Source organism: Sceloporus undulatus, chromosome 9 (genome assembly GCF_019175285.1).
Source record: "Sceloporus undulatus isolate JIND9_A2432 ecotype Alabama chromosome 9, SceUnd_v1.1, whole genome shotgun sequence".
In the NCBI taxonomy this organism is placed as follows: Eukaryota; Metazoa; Chordata; class Lepidosauria; order Squamata; family Phrynosomatidae; genus Sceloporus; species Sceloporus undulatus.
In genome coordinates, this window is record NC_056530.1 from 28,339,204 (window position 1) to 28,360,596 (window position 21,393).

The 21,393-nt window shown below is 44.2% G+C and overlaps 1 protein-coding gene, 1 long non-coding RNA gene and 2 pseudogenes across 2 annotated transcripts; 1 reads left to right on the forward strand and 3 right to left on the reverse strand.

Moving 5' to 3' along the window:
* The window catches only part of LOC121915595, a 902-nt pseudogene extending 237 nt beyond the window's left edge, over positions 1-665 (reverse strand).
* Positions 666-1,704: 1,039 nt separating this feature from the next.
* On the reverse strand, positions 1,705-17,872 carry LOC121915116 (annotated as a pseudogene).
* Positions 5,739-9,890, forward strand: LOC121915118. Its single transcript, XR_006100648.1, has 2 exons — positions 5,739-5,785; positions 8,698-9,890. It is a non-coding gene; the product is annotated as an uncharacterized LOC121915118 (long non-coding RNA).
* Positions 14,127-17,898, reverse strand: LOC121915115 (serum amyloid P-component-like). The gene is made up of 2 exons (XM_042438986.1): positions 17,760-17,898; positions 14,127-16,251 (listed from the first exon to the last, which is right to left on the reverse strand). The coding sequence occupies exons 1-2, from the start codon at positions 17,821-17,823 to the stop codon at positions 15,647-15,649; spliced, it is 669 nt and encodes a 222-aa protein (XP_042294920.1). The 5' UTR covers positions 17,824-17,898; the 3' UTR covers positions 14,127-15,646.
* Between the last annotated feature and the right edge of the window lie 3,495 nt (positions 17,899-21,393).

The following is a 21,393-nucleotide window of genomic DNA, read 5'->3' on the forward strand; positions in this document are numbered from 1 at the left end:
CCGTCAACACGTAGCCTTTGATATCAAAATCGAGCGCTGTCCAGTCCACTAAGGAGTAGGTACTGTGTCCCTCCGATTTCCTGAGTTGCTCTGAGGCAACACCGGTCCCACATGTAGACTTCGGCCTTTCGCCAACAAAGGACTGCCCAGCATCGAGGGAACCCCCATAGGAATCTTGATCTTGCCCCAGCATCATCACCACGTCTTTTTGGACCTTGTATCCTTTGGCCACCCCTTTCCTAGGTAAAGGTTGACCATGCGCCAAAGCTGAACTATCCTGTCGTTGAATCCCAGGTTGTGCAGATGTTTCCCCATGGCTACTGGTGCCGTCCTGTTTCTAGGTGCGTGGAAGTCGATGCATCGGCCACCCAGCAGACCTCTATGCCTCGGGTCTTTTGAAGAGGGGATCTCGTTGTCGTGTTGCCGAGAAGCCACGAGACAAAGGAGAAAGAGGCGTCAGGTCCGTGAAGAAACGGAGGCAGAGGGTGAAGTGCTGGAGCTGCTCCTTCAGGGCGGGATGAAGGACGAGTAGGCGTCGCTCGAACGGTGGGGAAGACAAACACTTTGCCATCCAAGCCTGCGCAAGGAAGGGAAGGTTCGTAAAACCACTTGCTATAGCGATGATGATAATAATACCATACATAAGCTGCATAAATAAAATGCATAATACATACTAAATCAATGCATAAATTCCCTTCTTCCCCTCCTTAGACTAATCCGCATCATTACAAAAAGAAAAACAACATTATAAAACAGTTAAAATCAGATTAAATATTGTATATATCATATTGTCTATAACTTTGAGAGCTGGCGTAGCGATTGAGCGTTGGACCGTGAGTTTGGAGATCAGGGTTGGATATCCGCCGAGCCACGGAACTCACTGGGTTGCCCTGGGCAAGTCACACTCTCTCAGCCTCCGAAGGTGGCAATGGCAAACGGGAAGGAAATTGCCGAGAAAACCCTGTGATAGGTTTGCCTTGGGGTCACCACAAGTTGAAAATAACTTGAGGCACACAACAACAACAACAACATTGTGTATGTATATATGTTTCCCAATACTTACTTGCCGTGACAGGACTCCTGAGAGGGAAATAGTACAAGAAGCAAAAGGGCCGACGTTGGCGTCTCCATTTTAGTCTCCGAAACCCTGCCAGAAATGGGGCAACAGAATTGGAGTAGCTTCAAATCACTCTCTTCTTTCTCGACAGCCTTTGGAAGGTAGGTTCTTGACCATAAGTAAGATCCTGTTATTAACTCTTCAAACCTGGGTTAATAAGTAGCAACATGCAAATGATAGAAGATGTTTCATGATGCATTTAGCAGAAGACCTTCAGAGTCCCGAAAGGGGTTAAAGAATAACTAGCTTTAAAAGTTGCTCAATGAAAGGGATGTATTGGCACGGTAAGGCATGATAAGATGGCAACATTCCCACCGAATACAACATATGAAAGATGCATTTTTTAATTAGACATACATTGTTCATATAGCAGCATCCGCTTGGATGGATTACTGAAAAAATTAGAACTTCTCATTTGGCAGAAGAAGCGGAGACCGATACACCGATTGGCAGCAAGAAGACGCAGAATGATACAGCAATCACAAAAACACTTAGTAAAGCAACGTTACCCAACAGCTGTGTATGAAGCCATTTTTATTGCCTGTAGGAAATGCCATGTTACACACCACATATATCCCAGACTGGCAATGAGAAGAGGGTACATGCTGTCCCCATTGACTGGTTGAGCTGAGTTCAATTTATCCGGATCCAAAAACGTGGAGACGTGACCAATCCAAAGGCAGCTTCTTTCTTCCTTGAGGCTTCATTTTAAGGTGGGCTCCGTCAACACGTAGCCTTTGATATCAAAATCGAGCGCTGTCCGTCCACTAAAGGAGTAGGCACTGTGTCCCTCCTGATGTTCCTGAGTTGTTCTGGAGGCAACACCGTGTCCCACATGTAGATTCTGGCCATTTCGCCAACAAAGGACTGCCCAGCATCGAGGGAACCCCCTAGGAATCTTGATCTTGCCCCAACATCATCACCACATCCCTTGGTGGATCCTGGACCTTTGGCAATCCCTTTTCGGTTAAAGGTTGACCATCAAGCCAAAGCTGAACTATCCCCACTTGTTGAACCCAGGTTGTACAGATATTTACTCAATGGTTAGTGGTGCTGTCCATGTTTCCAGGGGCATGGAAGGCGATGCATTGGCCACCCACACAGAGCTCATATTCATTGGGTTTTTTGTGCAGGAGGATCTCATTGTCATGTTGCTGAGAAGCCACAGAGACAAAGGCGAAAGTACGGGTCAGTCAGTGAAGAAACGGAGGCAGAGGGTGAATGCTGAGCTGCTGCGTTCCGTGCAGGATGAAGGAGAATGTAGGCATCACTCGAAACGGGTGGGAAGACAAAACACTTTGCCTCCAAGCCTGCGCAAGGAAGGGAAGGTAAGTAAACCCATTTGCTAACCCACAATATTTACCGCGCTGAATCTATGCTTTTCCACACTTGTTGGATTAGGAGTGCAGGATCCCTGGAAAGTTGGTAGCATAAAGCTTTTCTGCTCATCAAATCCATGTAGTGAAGTGCCTAGGAACAGAACCTTAGAGCAGGCTGTCTGTGTGCTCAGTAATAGAAATGCTATACAGCCTTCTCACAAAGTATGTTCCTAAGTGATGGCACTACTCTCCCCGTCACCATGTACGGGTTTGAGAGCTGGAGAGTAAGAAAGCAGACAGAAGGAAAGACATCTCAGTTGAGATGTGATGCTGGAGAAGAGTGCTGAGGATCCCATGGACAACCAAAAAGACAAACGGATGGGTCCTTGAACAGATCAAGCTGAGGCTGTCGTACTTTGGCCACATCATGAGAAGGCATGACTTAATAGAAAATACAATAATGCCAGGAAAAGTAGAGGGGTAGGAAAAGGAGGGAAGACGGATATAAATGGATGGACTCAATATGGAGGCCATGAGCATGAATTTGCAGGACCTAAGCGAGCAATGGAGGACAAGGGGTCTTAGAGATGTTTCATCCACACAGTTGTCATGAGCCAAGGTTTACTCAAGGGCAGTTTGGAACATAGCAACTCCACTCCAGGCATCTGATGACATAAACCTAAGTCTACGAAAGCTTACGCTACCAACTTCTTTTGCACTGTCTCAAGAGTGCCACAAGATCCCTTGCATACTTAAAGACTAACACAGCGATGTATGCAATAGATTTGCCTTAGGGTCACCTGTGATAGGTTTGCCTTAGAGCCACTGCAAGTTGAAACTAACCTGAGGCACACAATAACCAACAATAGTGGTGTGTGTGTGTATTCCCCAATACTTACTTTCCTGTGACAGGACTCCTGAGAGGGAATGAGTACAAGAGCAAAAGGGCCGATGTTGGTGTCTCCATTTTGTCTCCAAAACTCGCAAAAAAGGAGAGCAACAGAATTGCGGTAGCTTCAAATCATTCTCATCTTTCTCTTAGTATGTGGGTTCTTGACCTTAAGTAAGGACCCTGTTATGAACTTTGCAAAACTGGGTTAATAAGTAAGCCACATGGCAATTGATAGAAGATGTTTCATGATGGATTTAGCAGAAGACTTTCAAAGCCTGGAAAGGGGTTAAAGAATAACTAGCTTTAAAAGTTGCTAATGAAAGGGATGTATGCCATGTAAAGCATGATAAGATGGCAACTTCCCACCGAATGCGGACTCAACTACAAACATCCCTGGCAGACGGGGCTTTTGCCCAAGTTTGCTTTGGACAAGATGCTGCCGCATTTCCCCATTTGTTTATATTCAGGATGGGAAGAATATGAGATGTAAAAGAATTTCAGGCTTGAAATCAGATTTCCAAGCTTTCGTACTAGTAATGCCCCAAACCTTTCTTAGATAAATCCACGATAAAGCAGTGATCTTGACCTTCATGCATGTTGATGTTCTTAATATATAGATCTTCGATAAAGTAAAGAGCAGGGAGCTACCTCTTCTTGAAGTAAATCAGCAAAGGACAGGATTAGAGTTTCCTGAATTAGTTGGAGTAAAACCTACATGCTTTTTTTCTGTAGCCTTCCTTGCAAACAAGTCCCAAAGCCCCCAAATGCTACAATTATTGCTCTTTGATACCAATAGTAGTTATTATTTTCAGTCAAACCTGGTTGATCAAGAATGATAAGTACGCATGGAGAAGCTTTTATTGCTTTGTTTGGACTGATCAACAACGCAAGAATAAACGTATGAAAGATGCATTTTTATTAGATGTAGATTTGTATATGCAGCGTCCACTTGGATGGATTTTGGAAAAAATTAGATTTCTCATTTTGGTTGAGGAAAAACACTATCTAGTAATATATAATGCAAAGCTATTTAATTATTTTAGTTGCCTTCGTTTAGATTAGAGATAAGCAACCTGGTTCCCTGCAAATGCTTGGGTTACAGTCCCATTGGACCCCAAACAAACATTGACCACTATGTGGAGAGTCAATGGACATGATGTCAAGATATAGCCATGTTAGTCTGTAGATCGGTATGTAGAGAGACCTGGTAGCCACTTTGAGACTCACTGAAAGAAGTTGGCAGCATTAGCTTACATAGACTTCAGTCTCTTAATGCATCTGAGGAAGTAGACCTAAGTCTAGGAAAGCTCCTGCTGCCACCTTCTTTCTTCAGTGACCCCAGGTGCTACAGATCTCTCCGCATCTGATTCTACAGACTAACACGGCTATATCTTTGAATTCGATCAGCTTATTATTAACTGAGAGAAAGAAGTTGGCAGCATGAGCTTTCATTGGCTTAGGTCTAGTTGTTCCAAATGCATTTAGTCTCAAAGATCTCTCCACATCTGACTCTACAGACTAACATGGCTATATCTTTGACATCATTGACCATTGATGGGGCTAAGACGCCTTGAAGTCCAAAACCTCCGAGGGACACCGGGTTGCTTTCCAGGTTTAGACCCAGAAGGGGATATGTGGCCCTGCCGATGTTGTTGGACTGCAACTCCTGTCACCCTCACAACTGGTTTGTCCGCCTATGGTCATTACCAGACAATAATGTGTGTACAGTGCACCAATCTGGAAGCCTATATGTTCTCATTCCTGGTTTAGCCATTGTTTGCAAAGCCTACCCATCTCTGCAGACAGAAGACCGGGAAGTTTAAGGACAACATAATCTTGATCACATAATTTAGTGCCCTCCATTTAATGACAGGTCTGGCAGGAACATAATTTCCCAGCAAGGCCATTCACTGACCGACAACCGGTCCCACATGTGACATCCCTCAGCTCCCCTACAAGGATTGGTTGATATCAAACCCGTTCCAAAGGAATCCTGATCTTGCCCAAGGACAATGGATGCCTCGGGGCTGATTGTGCCCTTTCTCATGCCGTTTCGGGGCAAAGCTTCCCCATCCAACCAGAACTCTACCAACCCGGTGTCCGACTCCCAACTCATGCAGATATGCTCCCATCTAGTTTCGAACCAGGTTTTCGGGAAGGATGAACATACATCTGAGGTTCCCACGTAGAGGCTGTATTCGTTGGGTTTGGACTTGAAGAGCACAATCTCTGTTGTCGTTGGTCTTGGTGGCGTAGAGAAAAAGGTGTGCGCCGGGTCATGTCTGTGGTAGGATCGCAGGCAGATGGTGTGAAGCCGGTCAACGACGTTGTGGCGATGGCTTCAGAACCACGTGGCTGACGTTGGACGATTCTGGGAAGATGAACACCTTGTTTTCAAGATCTGGAGATGTGAGGGAGGAGGGGAAAAGGAGGGAACAAACAAGAGTCTTCCTGTTTGTGAGTGCAATGTTACTGAGCCATTTTAATGCTTTGTTACTCTTGACTGAAGAACGTGTCACTTCTTCTATATGGGATGGTCCTCTCTTCTGCCCGTGTGCCAAATGGTGAGCGTCCTCTTTCTCTTCATATGATTTTGGGCAACTACAAATTATGGTTGGATAACTGGCTGAATGGGCGCTATGCACTGAGAAATAGTCCAGTTTAACACCGCTTTAACTGCCCTGGCTCAGTGCCATGGGAGTCTGGGACTGTAGTTAGTTGTGCCGCTATGGACTTTATACACACGGGGAATAGGGCAACATCGGGGATGATTTGTCCACTGTTTATTACCTCTTTATAGCCTCTTTGTTGCCTCTTTGATAACAGTGTGTCTGAAGTCTTAGTGCGATATTGCATTTCGCACGGGATATCGGCTGTTTTAAACCTCCGATTTTCCCCGTGTGATAAAGTCCTATGACAGAGAAGGCTAAATGTTTCTCCAAACTCACTTCTTAAAATTCCACAACATTGAGCCAGGCAGTTAAAAGTGGTATCAAACTGGATTATTTCCACAGTGTGGATGCAGCCTAGGAGAGGATAAAGAGAAGAAGGGGACACCTGCTAGATTAACCAACCTCGGGTGATCAATGGGGTGACAGACTTGCGCTGGATCCCTACATGCAAGTCGCCAAGTAAATGATAACTACATATTTATTTAAAATGACTGACTTAGATATGAAATGATGCTTCTCTCAACCTGTTTCATCCATTTACAGTTGGTTGCAAATCTTACCCCAGAATGGATTTAGGACACCATCTTATGCCTCTACTCGCGGCAAGTAGGTGCAACATGATCTGTACGACTGTACCTGTTGAATTTGGTATAGTGCAGGTTGGGAGGAATACCTCTTCAGTTTTTGTGGGCTTGGGGGGCTCTGTGGCATGTTTGAGAAGAGCTTATTCCTGACATTTCGCCCGCATCTGTGGCTGACATTTCAGAGATGCTGGCATGGAAGGAGAGTGGGGTCACACACTCTATATATGGTGGTGTGTTGTGTGTGTGTGTGTGTGTGTGTGTCCCACTCACTTCCATCTTCAGAGAATGCTGGCATGGAGAGAGAGTGGGGTCACCACACTCTATATATGAGTGTGTGTGTTGTGTGTTGTGTGTGTATCCCCCCTCATTCCATCTTCAGAGAATGCTGGGCATGGAAGAGAGTGGGGTCAACACTATATATTGAGTGTGGTGTGTGTGTGTGTGTGTGTGTGTGTATCCCACTCACTTCCATCTTCAGAGAATGCTGGCATGGAAGGGTGGGGTCACACACTTTATATCTGAGTGGGTGTGTGTGTGGTTGTGTTCCCACTCACTTCCATCTTCAGAGATGCTGGCATGGAAGAGAGTGGGGGTCACACACCTATATATGAGTGTGTGTGTGTTGTGTGTGTGTATCCCACTCCCTTCCATCTTCAGGAATGCTGGCATGGAGAGAGTGGGGTCACACACTATATATAGAGGTGTTGTTGTGTGTGTGTGTGTGTGTGTATCCCACTCACTTCCATCTTCAGAGAATGCTGGCATGGAGAGAGTGGGGTCACACACTATATATATGAGTGTGTTGGTGTGTGTGTGTGTGTGTGTGTGTATCCCACTCACTTCCATCTTCAGAGAATGCTGGCATGGAAGAGAGTGGGGTCACACACTATTATAGTGTGTGTGTGTGTTGTGTGTGTTGTGTGTATCCCACTCACTTCCATCTTCAGAGAATGCTGGCATGGAAGAGAATGGGATCCACACACACACACACCCACACACACTGTTTGACCTTGGGTAGGGGAGGAATATTATATTTATATAATATATATGTGTTGTGTGGTGTGTACACACACACCACCAACACACACACCTGACCTCTTCCCATGCCAGCATTCTCTGAAGATGCCAGCCACAGATGCGTCAGGAATAAACTCTTCTAGAACATGGCCACATATTCCCCCCACCCACAAAAAATATAGATGCCGGCCCTGAAAGCCTAATGGAAGATATCTTATAGATCACAAATTTACCTAACTCCCTTTTAAGCTATATGGCCAGTCTTTCTGTTCATGCACACATTACAACTCATTTTCTTAACAGTCAACATGATACCCACCTTCTTGGGCCAAAGACTGCAAAAAGGATAGCCAGAAGAGGAGAAGATATGAAGCATCTCCATGATCCAAATGGATCTCGATGTCTTGGTTGGAAACGTCCTTCCTGGATGCACTGAATCTCCAGATGTGAGCCAGCGAAAACCTTTTCCTGACATTTATATTCACACTTGGAGGGATAAACAAGGGATTTTCAGCCAGTCCCATCCCAGAGAAATAATCCTTAAAGTAGATTGTAGTATCAAGAGTTTGTATCATCTACCTGTTGATCGTTAAGCGCAAAAGTGATCCTTCTGAATTGAGGGACTTCCTAGGTTGATTTTATGAATAAAGAATACGAAGGTAAAGGGACATTGTCTGAAAAAACTCAATATATCCACTTCAAAGACAAAATAAGAACGGGTAACTTTCCGTTCTAAAAAGCTGTCGTTGGAAGTAGCTCATGGTTTTATGCCGTATGCTCTACTACGCATCTGAGAGTAAGCTCCGCTGCACTATATATATGTGTGTGTGTGTGTGTACACACACACACACACACACACACCTGACTCTCTTCCATGCCAGCATTCTCTGAAGATGCCAGCCACAGATGCGTCAGGAATAAACTCTTCTAGAACATGGCCACATATTCCCCCAAACCCACAAAAAACTATAGATGCCGGCCATGAAAGCCTAATGGAAGATATAATATAGATCACAAATTTACCTAACTCCCTTTTAAAGCTATATGGCCAGTCTTTCTGTTCATGCACACAGTTACAACTCATTTTCTTTAACAGATCAACATGATACCCACCTTCTTGGGCCAAAGACTGCAAAAGGATAGCCAGAAAGAGGAGGAAGATATGAAGCATCTCCATGATCCAAAATGGATCTCCGATGTCTTTGGTTGGAAACGTCCTTCCTGGATGCACTGAATCTCCAGATGTGAGCCAGCGAAAACCTTTTCCTGACATTTATATTCACCCTTGGAGGGATAAACAAGGGATTTTCAGCCAGTCCACTCCCAGAGAAATAATCCTTAAAGTAGATTAGTAGTATCAAGAGTTGTATCATCTACCTGTTGATCTGTTAAAGCGCAAAAGTGATCCTTCTGAATTGAGGGACTTCCTAGGTTGATTTTAATGAATAAAGAATACGAAGGTAAAGGGACATTGTCTGAAAAACTCAATATATCCACTTCAAAGACAAAAATAAAGAACGGGTAACTTTCCGTTCTAAAAAGCTGTAGTTGGAAGTAGCTCATGGTTTTATGCCGTAATGCTATACTACGCATCTGAGAGTAAGCTCCGCTGAACTACTTCTAAGTAGACATGTTTGGGAGCCCTCTATTAACTTGCAGAAGTTGAATTTTATTTGTTTTAAAAACCCCATTTTAAGAGGAACCTTGGCTTCTTGGGCTCTTTTAGTCCGCTAGCAATTGAAGAAATGATATGATCCGTCATCTGTATGAGAGAAATGGTTTTGCCAAGATCTGTGCACAAATGGCTACAGTTAGAATAGACTATGGATACGGGGATTGTCTTACATACGTTGGCTAGATGGATTTAAAAAACGCAAGTTTAATAGTTGTGTAGTACAAGGAATTTCAACAAACATCACTTTATGGGCAAGTTACACCTGCTGGAATTCCCTCTTCTAGACCATTATTTAAGGCATAGGGGTTTTGTTCTCTTTTCCATGTGGACACCTTACTACTAGGGCAAGCAGTATCACCTTTTTCATGTAGACACCTTACTAACTGTCTAGAAGAGGGAATTCCAGCAGGTGTAACTTGCCCATAAAGACCTTTGCTGGAATTCCTTCTTCTACTCAACCATTAAAGCTGTGTTTTTAATCCATCTGGCCAACATACCTGTAACAAGCCCCATGTCCATAGTCTATCCTAACTGTTGTGTTTTATCTAACACGGTGAGCCGGCTTGATCCTACGGGAAAGGTGGCATATAAATAAAACATTATTATTATTATTATTATTATTATTATTATTATTATTATTATTATTATTATTATTATCATTATTATTATTACTATTAGGGCAAGCAAGAGCCTCATGTAAGACAAGGCAGCAGTGCAAACATCATCCCTGATAGTCTTTTGTGGGTTTTTCGGTCTATGTGGCCATGTTCTAGAAGGGTTTATTCCTGACGTTTTGCCAGCATTTGTGACTGGCATCTTCAGAGAATGATGGCATGGAAGAGAGTGGGGTCACACTATATATATGTGTATCCCACTCACTTCCATCTTCAGAAAATGCTGCTATGGAAGGGAGTTGGATATATATACTGTGTGACCCTGGATAAGAACAAATGATTCCCATGATAGCCTGAAAATCCCACAAAAAACTATGGATGCCAGCCATTAAAGCCTTCGACTTCCCATCATCCCCAGTGTTTTCCTTCAGAGCCTCTTGTACCTAAACTAGCCTGTCGCCTCAGATGCGATGGAGGAAACTTCTTTATTGGCTTCAATAGGTGTATAGCATCTAAGTGATTTCCAAACTTTGGCCTTCCAGATACCTTGGACTTCAACTCCCAGGAGCCCTAGCCAGCTTGGTCAACAGTCAGGAATTCTGGGAGATGAAGTCCAAAATGTTTTGAAGGCCAAAGTTTGGGAACTACTGGTAGATCAAGGCCTCACCTGGAATATTGTGTCCAGTTTTGGGCACCACAGTTCGAGAAGGATGTTGAGAAGCTGGAGCGTGTCCAATGGTGAAAGGTCTGGAAACCATAAAGCCCTATGAGGAGAGATTTAAAGAACTGGGGATGTTTAGCCTGGGGAAATGACGGTTAAGAGGTGATATGATAGCCCTGCTTAAATATTTGCACGGATGCCATATTGAGGATGGAGCAAGCTTGTTTTCTGCTGCTCCAGAGAACAGGACATGAAGCAATGGATGCAAACTGCAGGGAAAGAGATTCCACCTCAACATTAGGAAGAACATCAAGAGATTTGGGAACAGCAAGAGCTGTTCAACAATGGAAGCTACTCCCTTGGAAAGTGGTGGAGTCTCCTTCTTTGGAGACTAGACGGCCATCTGTCAGGCATGCTTTGATTCTGTATTCCTGCATGGCAGGAGGTTGGACTGGATGGCCCTTGAGGTCTCTTCCAACTCTATGATTCTACAATTCTATGACCGTCCTATTGGCATTTATTAATGGAACGGGGAAGGAGACAACTGCTCTCCTTTGCTACAGGCAGCAAAACACCTTGGGATGGCTCTGATCAACACTAGATAGGAGAAGACAATGTGTGGCAACCCATGACATGCCCTTGATCTCAATGCAGTGGTTTCAAGACTAAGAAACATGACGCCTGGACTGGATGTTATATCCACTGAGCTTGTGCTGGCCTCCAAAGTAGATTTACCTGAAAGAAAGGGTGGCTGTCATCTGTAACAAAGCTCTCTTTCTTCTCCTAATCCATCTTAAATGTATCTGAAATCGAAGCTCACCAACGAAACGTGGAGGTTTTCCCTACCGCCTTGTGTTTGTGTTTTAATAACCACAGGGGATCTATACAAACTCAACCTAGGCAATGAGGAGATTGAAAGAGTAAAAGTGTTCCCATACTTGGATCAATCATCAATCAGGAAGGAAACGGAAGTCAAGATATCAGAAGAAGACTAGGGTTTCATGGCCATGTGGAGATTGCAGAGTTGCAGCCCAACGCTCAAACCACTAAGCCATGCTGGCTTTCCCCAAATCATATATTTGCACTGTCTTTCCCTAATATGTACCCGCTTATTATTTTGTGCACACTTTCCCCGCCTAATGCATGCAGTTTTTCATGCGCAATTATGCGTGCTTCATATGCAGCTATGCATCTCTCTCTACCCTACTCAGCTCTTCATTTTTCATTTCCTCTAATGCATGCCTTTACGCATGCATATTTTTTCCCCCTGTTTTAGTAGGGAATACTGCAAAAGGTTTAAAATAATAAAACCGGCAGAGATTATCAGCAGAAAGGAAGGTAATAAAACAGTGTATTTATATACTGTGGAACTCCGCAGGGGATCGATTTGCCCGGAGTTTGAAAATGCAGAGATGTTGTGGTAATGGAGCATTAATTTCATCAAGGAAGGAATTCCCCATTCGGTTCCGGGATCCATTCTCTCCTCTATTTCAGTTTGTTCTCCAGCGAACAATCTAGAAATCCTTTCCTCCGTCTCCTCTTCCGAGTTGGATGTCCAAGAAGCCGGGTGTCCTATTGAGTTGCTACAAAAAATTGGGTGCAGCCAAGCTGAAATGTTGGCTTGTGCGGCTGAACAAACATGCGTTTGAGTCAATGGAAAGAGTGAGACAAAGCCAAGAATAACCAGGAAAAGAAAAAGTGAGAATATCAAAACGGCAACTTTATAGAAAGACGCTTCCAACCGGAGATCTGTATGGAAACCCTCAACTATCGCCAAGACAAATTTGTCTCTCTGTTGTAGGAGGATATGAATATTTCCCCACATACAGTAATTCCCTCTGCATTTGAACCTCTCAAAGCGTCACAGGAGATTTATTGTGTCGAGAAAAGCACATGTGTCCCTACAGAAAACATGTCTTCCGCGGAAGGCATAGATGCGAAGAGGCCGAAGCGTTGGAGAGGATTTATTGTGCTGAGAAATCCCTTTGTGACGCTTTGGGATATTCAAATAGCAGGAGGCAAAAATGCCAATCTGTTCTTTGACTCGATCGGGTCGGACCATTGGGAAACCCGATTTTTGAATGAGAAGCAAATAAGTTACAATAAATCTGAATTTATGGACTATCATCCATGGGCATCAAGGGTCATCTTCCCTCTCTCCAAAGAATACAGCTCCAGATAGAATAGCCCTATACCATGGAGAAGGAGAATAAAGGTGGGGAGGCAGGGGACAGTGTTGCGTAGTGGCTTGAGTGTTGGACTACGTCTCTGGAAACGGGGGTTCGATTCCCAGTTTGGCCATGAAGCCTACTGGGAGACGTTGGGCAAGTTGCACTCTCTCAGCCTCAGGGGAAGGCAATGGCAAACTTCCTCTGAACAAACCTTGCCAAGGAAACCCTATTGTAGGTTCACTTTAGAGTCGCCATGAGTCAGAAACAACTTGAAGGTTCACAACAACAGCCTTGAGTCTCTATATTGGGAGAAAGGTGGGATATAAGAAAATAATAATAATAATAATAATAATAATAATATTAATAATAACAACAAGTTTCAAGTTTCTACCCGGCCCTGAAGCTGACTATGGGCTTGTTGCTCTTTCGTCTCCGCATTTTATTGTTAAGACAATAAAATGAGAAAAGAGAAAGCCATGGATGCCGCCTTCAGCAACCTGGAATACAAGCCATCTCAGAGTCAAAGTGTCCTTCATGGCCAGACAAATGGGTCTCTTTCGATAAAGAGAGAGCATCATAAGTGGGAAAAGCAACAACCTATGGCCGTTCTTGCTTGCCTTTTAACGAAGTCGGGTCTTGTTTTTCCTCTATTAATCTGGACAGGAGATGGCAGTGCTGTACAGGCTGAATAGACTCATTCTCTTTCCATTGCTTTGTTGTGGTTCTTGTGTCTCTTTAAGTTGTTTCTGAGTTTATGGAGACCCTAAGCTGGCCCTATTCTGGGGTTTTCTTGGCACGTTTCTTCAGAGGGGGGTTGCCATTGCCATCCTCTGAGGCTGAGAGAGTGTGACTTGCCCAAGGAGCACCGGTGGCACAGGGTTTAATGCAACCACAAGGTTGTGAGTTCGATCCCAGGGCTCCAAGGTTGACTCAGCCTTCCACCATTTCGTAGGTTGGTAAAATGAGTCCCCAGCTGGTTGGGGGCAATTGGTTTGCAGATTATAAACCCCATTGAAATGTAAATGCTATTGCTATTGCCTAAGGTCACCCAGTGGGTTTCCATGGCAGAGCTGGGATTCGAACCCAGGTTTCCAGAGACATAGGAGTTTATCACACCAGAACCAATTTCAGCATTAAAGAGAGATTAAAGCACATTTAAAGCATCCTGCAAATAAAGCACAAATGGCAAGTACTTGTGCGACAATTATCACATGCAGTTGCGCAAATGAAGTGCTATCGAAAATGTATTGTTGATGAAATCCAGAAAGTAAAACGATGTGCATTAATGTTTCTTTGTGACTACTTTAATGGTATTTGTTCTCATACTAAAGGCTGGATAGATAAGGGAGTCGAGGGGGGGGGTCAGTACTTCCAGGGCAGATTAAACTCTTACCTTTCACCCCATATATATAATATATAGCGCCACACACACACAATTGAGTTAAAATACAGTTCTTACATTGACCCATGGATAAGTCGACTCAGGGTTTTGGGGTCTATTTTTAACCTACATTTCTAGATGTATGCATGAGTTTATGCAGTATAGCTACAGATGCAGATATCCACATAAATGCAAAAACCAAGTGAGTTGGAAAAATAGGCGCATGGTGAAATTGCTACAGTTGTGGACAATTTAACACTGTCACGCATCCTCAGTATCATCAGCATAGATTTTGTGCACTGAAATGGATTGTGCATTAAAGTCCAGTGCCTTTGGACTTTCCTATGGCCAGCAAGATCATAAGGCTGTAACCCGATGCACCTGATTCAATAGTGTGCCAACCTTTCCTTCCCAAAGACACGGGTGCAACAAGCCGGCTAGAGGATTTTAAGGTCATCGTCATGCCCTCAACAGAATCGTCTTTTCTTGACTTTGGTCTCTAAACCTTGCACAAAAATTATTGCACTTTTTGGGCACGCCTAATAAAAGTGGCTCGAATGGAACAGCCACTGCCATTTTGTGCGCGCGGAGCGTGTACTAGGGTTAGGGGGGTGCGCAAGCACTGCCCCTTCCTAACCCTAGTATGCGCTCTGCGTGTACTATATGGCCCGTTTGTAATGGGCCTATATATCTTTTGCACCTTTGTACTCTTGTGTCTTTTGTTTTAAAGGCTGGGTGTGTTTTCATGGTCGTCGGCTAGTGCAACAAATGCTGATTTGATTTGATTTTTACAAAAGTGAGCAAGCAAAATAAAATTAAAGTAACCTAGTATTAAAGCACACTGCTCATGCAAAGAATAAAATACAACGAGGAAGATAAAGGTGACTAAAAACAGTGTATATTAAAACAATTAAAAATACGAAAAACATTAAAACAATGACCTTTTAAACTGGATTGCAAATTGGTTTGAACCGGTTTAAATGACCATGGTTTTCATTTGAACCGAATTGCTTAAGCGATTTGGAGAGGGAGGCAATGCATTAGACTCATTTAACCCGCATCTTTTTGGATAAATTGATTCCACTCAAGTGTGAACCAGATGCGGATCGGGATCGATTGAAATTTGCCTTTCGACTGGCTGGAGCGGCTCCATTTTGAATCAATTCATTTGTGAATGTGAACCACAAGTGGGTTATTTTACAGGGGGAAAATGCAATGGGACAAATGTAGTATGAACCACACTCCGCTATCGAATCAGTCCATCCATTCAGATCGCAAACCGATTTATGTGTAAGTGGGAATGAGGCCAATAAAAACTAAAACTATATACAGTACAGACCCGTAACAACTTCAAACTCAACCATTTGTAAAGGCCTGGTAATCCATAGGAAAACATCTACATTACAGAATCTCAGCAAAGGATTTTGATCTTTCCAGTTTCTGCAAAATGTTTTTAACTTGTTGCCGGAAAGACAGCAAGGATGGAGCCAGAGAAGCCAGTCACTCTATTTGCAAGGCTGGATCTTCAGACTACAAATTCCATTTATCTCAGCCTGCCCTTCACTACTACGTCACCCTTGATTTCGTACTCCAGATTCTTCCAACCCAAAGCGCAACGGGGAAGTTGCAAATCCTGGTAGGCCGACCTCATCTTGTGTGGCGAGAGGAGGAATTCCCACATGTACACATCGGTCATCTCTCCGGAGAAGGAGTTGTACGAGTCGTAGCCCCCCCCGTAATGGTCTTGCTCTTGGCCCAGGACAATGAACGCTCCGGCATCAACGGTGTACCCTTTCTTCAACCCTTTCCTTGGCCAAGGCTTCCCGTTCAGCCAGAACTCGGCAATACCGGTGGCTGATTCCCACCCGAAACAGACGTGTTCCCAGTCGAGGGTATCTTCCGGGACTTTGAAGGACAGGTGTTCTCCGCCAATGTAGACGCGATACTCTCCTGGCTTGGGCTTGAAGATCAGGATCTCGTTGTCTTCGGATTTGGTGGCATAGGAGAAGAGGCCATAGGGCCGAGTCAGATCGGTGTAGGATCTCAGGCACACCGTGAAGTTGTGAAGTGGCTCCTTAGGTAGCGCTTTGAGGATGACGTAGGCGTCGCTAGGTTCATTACGGAACACGAAAACCTTCCTAGAAAGATCTGTGAGGAGACCAGGGGGAGGTAGGGAAGGAAGGAAGGAAGGAAGGAAGGAAGGAAGGAAAGGAAGGAAGGAAGGAAGGGGGGAAGTAAAAGAGGTTGTTACCATCATAGAATCAAAGGCCCCATACAGACAGGCCAAAATAAAGCTCCCTTCAGGACACTTTGCAGTTATGCTGTTTAAATGATGCATGCATCCTAAGAGTCTGGAAGCTGTGCCAAAGCTGCACTCCAGTCCAGATCGTGGCTTTGGCATGGCTTCCAAACTCTTAGGACGCATGCATCATTGAAACAGCATACTTCCACAGTGACTCGAAGCAGCTTTATTTTGGCCTGTTTGTATGGGGCCATAGTTGGAAGAGACCACAAGGGCCAACCAGTCCAACCCCATTCTGCCATGCAGGAACTCTCAATCAAAGCACCCCCTGAAAGATGGCCATCCAGCCTCTGTTTAAAGACCTCCAAAGAAGGAGACTCCAAGGGAGTGCATTCCACTGTCAAACAGCTCTTACTGTCAGGAATTTCCTCCTAAGTGGAATCGCTTTTCCTGGAGCTTGCATGCATTGCTCCATGTCCTGTTTTCTGGAGCAGCAGAAAACAAGCTTGCTCCATCCTCAGTGCGACACCCCCTCACATACTTAAAGAGGGCTGTCATATCACTCTTAACCATCTCTGCTCCAGGCTGAACATACCCAGTTCCCTAAGTCTGTCCTCATAACTCATGGTTTCCAAACCCCATGTTTCATTTCCTGGGAAGGCTGCTCTGCTTTCCACCCAGCTTTTTCATTTACGGCAATCTGGCCACAAAATTTCTCATTGCAAGGCACTGTGCTGGGATCTATGGCTGCATGCGCATTGCATCCCACTTAAGATGGAAATAACTAGAACAAGTTGGTTGATCTGGATCTACATAGCTGTCTGCATTTCTTCTTGGGGATCTGTTAGCATACCCTACACCCCTTTCTGCTGGACATGAGATTTCATAGTCAATATCTAGCATGGGGCATGTGTGGAGGTCATGATTTTAATTATTATTATCATGACCTGATGCATGTGTCGGGATCACAGCGATAAGGACAATTCCTCATACATGGCTACCAGTGAGGGAACTCGGTCTGTTTTTTGCTACTGTTCGGGGAGATAGCACTGGACTTAAGTTATAAGAGGGTAGATTTTGGTTGACCGTTAGGACCAGTTTCTTAACAGTAGAATTGATTCCTTACCAAGACGGTGAAGGCGCCTCTCTTCTGCCCCAAGCAAGAAATTAATTCAAAGGGATCACACCCTGAGATTTCCCCTGGGACTCTATTACTATATATACTCTTGTATAAGTCTAGAAATAAGTCTGAGTGATGAAAGGTATATATACTCTGTGCATGAGCAGAGATGCCCTTTCGTGCGATTTCGTAGGTTCCTAAACACAGATGAATTCTGAGGTTATAATCCCAGATTAAGAATGTAACGCAATCTCGCCTTCTCTACCCCTTTTAGCATAAGATAACTGTACTAACCTTCTTGGCTAGAGGTCTCTGATAGACTGGCGAAGATGAGGAGACAAACCCAGACCAGCTCCATCTTCAAGCAAAGTTTAGAAGGAAGTATAGATCCTGGGAAGGAGAAGCAGAAGCAAAGCTGGTTCTAGAGCTACTTCTCAAACAAACACCAACTCTTGGGCTGTGTCTAAATTTATCCTCGCAGCAAGAAAAGGAAACCAGCCTGCCCTCATTTGCTGTTGGGCGATCGCTTCTCAAATTGCAAAACATCGCAGAGGAGAGAAGATGCTATCCTTTAACGCCTTCCTCTCTATAGGGTCAGTTGCAAAGTTCAGCTTTGCACAGACTTGCAAAACTTGGGGATCTTGCTCCATTTTCACTTATGTTTCACTTATGTTCAGGAGTTGAAAGTTATAGTACTGAAATGAATGGAGGGCAAAGTTTGTCAGGATGACGGCTTCAGGTCATGCCAAAGTCTCTGCTTTGGGATGGAAACCGTTTGGAAATGGCTCCAGATTTTAAGTTGCTCGCCCAAATAAAAGGAAGCGCTGCATAAACAGTTTAAGGACAGTAAAGCAAAACATATTGATAAAGGATATAGATATTGATAAAGGATATAGATAGAGACTTATGCTAGGATATCCAATGAGTATACAGGTGTGTCAATGTTTAATTCGATGTAACCCATAAAAACGTGATTTGTAGTTTCCTTTGTTCAAAATACCATAGAAACTTGGTTCGTTTTAGAATCGTGGTCCCAGAATTTGGAATATGAATGTCCTCTGCTGCAGCTAAATAAACTATGTTTCTTTCCAATCGACTTCTTGGTCTCTCTGCTGGTTTCTGGTTACAATTCTGGTTTTAAAATGATCGATAATTAATATTCTATAGCACCCTGAGACTGAGAGAATGTGACTTGCCTAAGGTCACCCAATGGTGACCTTGCTGGGACTCGAACCCTGGTCTCCAGACTCATAGTCCAACATCCAGATTCTGACGCTTCCAACCGTAAGTGCGATGTCTGAAAAGATGCGTTTTGGACTGCATTGCCCCGGCACACAACAACACCATGTGTGTGTTGTATTATATATTACAATGGGGCCTTGGTATCCACTGGAGTTTGGTTCCAGGACATTCCTGCGGATACCAAAATCCGTGGATGCTCGAGTCCCATTAAACATAATGGCATAGTAAAACGGTATCCCTTAGATAAAAGGGCAAACCCAAGGTTTGCCTTTGGGGATTTGTATATTCTTAAAGTGTTTACAAGCCCTGGATGCTTGAATCTCTGGATTAAATAATCCGTGGATGAGGAGGGCTGACTGTATATGATATCTATAGATGCAGAGTATGCCATGGTTTGGACGCTCAAAGACCTGGAAGAGCCCCTGAGAGCATGGAGTGACTTTAATAAGATTCTGATGAATGGTTTTTTGGTTTAGAAAGTATACGGTTATGATCCATTTAGCATCTATGAGGCAGGAGAAGAAGTTTGGCGATTGAGGCGGGTGGCGGTTGTGGTAGTGATGGAGAAGACCAGACAATAATCCTTGCTGCGATAATGAGAGTCTTGCACATGAGACTTGTCATTTCTCCCCTTACCTGTTCAAGGCTGGCGCATAAGCAACCCACTCAGTCTCTATGCTTTCATCCCCCCTTTCTTTTATGGGTAATAACAGCTTTGTGTTTGCGCTTGTCCTGCTTATTCCGCACTCCCAGCAATACCTCCTGAGTGCGCGCATCTTCCAGATGAGGACTCCAATGCCACCCGCGTCACTGAATAAATGAGGAAGACTGCTCAGAATCCTCCGGTGCTTGATTTAAGTTGCGGTATATATATATATTCCCCCCCCCCCCCGTGCTAATAGCTTGGAGAGCTTCTCCCGTGTTATTAACTTTCCTCTCTAATTTGGAAGCCAGAGGAGCTTATGGTTCCCATTTCCCATCAATGGGCCCTCGGGGAGCTTTAATCGCCTCCATGACAGTAGGGGATGGATTGGAAACCTTGCAAATGAGTTCCCTGGGCTCTGGAATGGTAGAAGATGCTTGCTTAGGGAGCTTTGGGCCGAGGGATGATGGTGGCAATGCCCTCAGGTTGCATTTCCAAGCGGCTTTTGCAGCAAGGCGTCCGCTTGTCATCATCTCCGGGTCATGCGTTGCATGTGCAAAGAAAGGCAAAAACTGTTATCACATCTGGAGGTGAAAACAACAAATACAGTTGGTCCATGGATTCTTTATCCACCAATTCGAGTATCCAGGGTTTAAAGATATTCATATACAGTCAGCCCTCTGTACCCATGGATTCTTTATTCATGGATTCAAGCCTCCACGGCTTGAACGTAGTCAAAAAATGTATACAACTTCCAAAAAGCAAACCTTGATTTGGCCATTTTATATAAGGGACAACATTTGACCTCCATTGTGTTTACTGGGACTTGAGCCTCCATTGATTTTGTTATCCACCGGGGATTCTGGAACCAAATGCCAGCTGATAAAGGTAACCATTTTGCTGTGTTGTTGTATTTAATGGGCCTTGAGCCTCCATTGATTTTGTTATCCTGGATAACAAACCCCTGAGAAATATAGCTTTGGGATAGATACATACAGTCACCCCTCCCAATTCGCGGGGATCTGTAACGGACCCCCCCGCATGAAAATGGTGACTCACACAAATGTGAGTGCCATAGGGAATAATGAAGTGCGCCCCCGTGGTGCGCACATGGGGCTGTGTGGGGTTGTGCACAGGTGCGCACACCCATTTTAAAGATAGCAGCTCATCCCTCCTTTAAGAGTGAGACTGTGGACTCCAAGTCCACATATATGGAGGGATGACTATTATCCCCTCTACAACCCTGAGTCTTTGCTAACCAATTTATCATATCACCTCCATCCTTCTCTTCTCCAGGCTAAACATACCCACCTTCCTGAGTCTTTCCTCAGTTTCCAGACCCTTCACCATTTTAGTTGCCCTCCGCTGGACATGCTCCAGCTTCTCAACATCCTTCTTGAATTGTGGTGCCCACAACTGGACACTATATTCCAGGTGAGGCCTGACCAAAGCAGGACAGAGTGGCACCATGACTTCCCTTGATGTAGACACTATACTTCTATTGATGCAGCCTAGAATCACATTGGCTTTTTTAGCTGCCACATCACACTATTAATAGCGGCTTAGGGAGGAAGGCCTCCTTGGAGGTCTTTAAGCAGAGGCTGGATGGCCATCTGTCAGGGATGCGTTGACCGAGAATTCCTGCATGGCATAATGGGGTTGGACTGGATGGCCCTTGGGGTCTCTTCCAACTCTATGATTCTATGAGAAGAGAAGGTGAAGAGGTGATATGATAGCCATGTTTAAATATTTGAAGGGATGTCATACAAGGATCAAGCTTGTTTTCTGCTGCTCCAGAGACTTGGACACAGAGCAATGGATTCAAACTTGGATTGGATTGACAATGGATTGACAATGAGCATGGAGCAATGGATTGAAAAGAGATTCCACCTAAAGGTTAAGAAGAAGTTTTTGATGGCAAGAGTTGTTGGACAGTGGAAGATGTTGCCTTGGAGAACGGTGGAGCTTTCTTTTTGGAGATTTTGAAACAGAGGATGATGATGATGATGATGATGATGATGATGATGATGATGATGATGATGA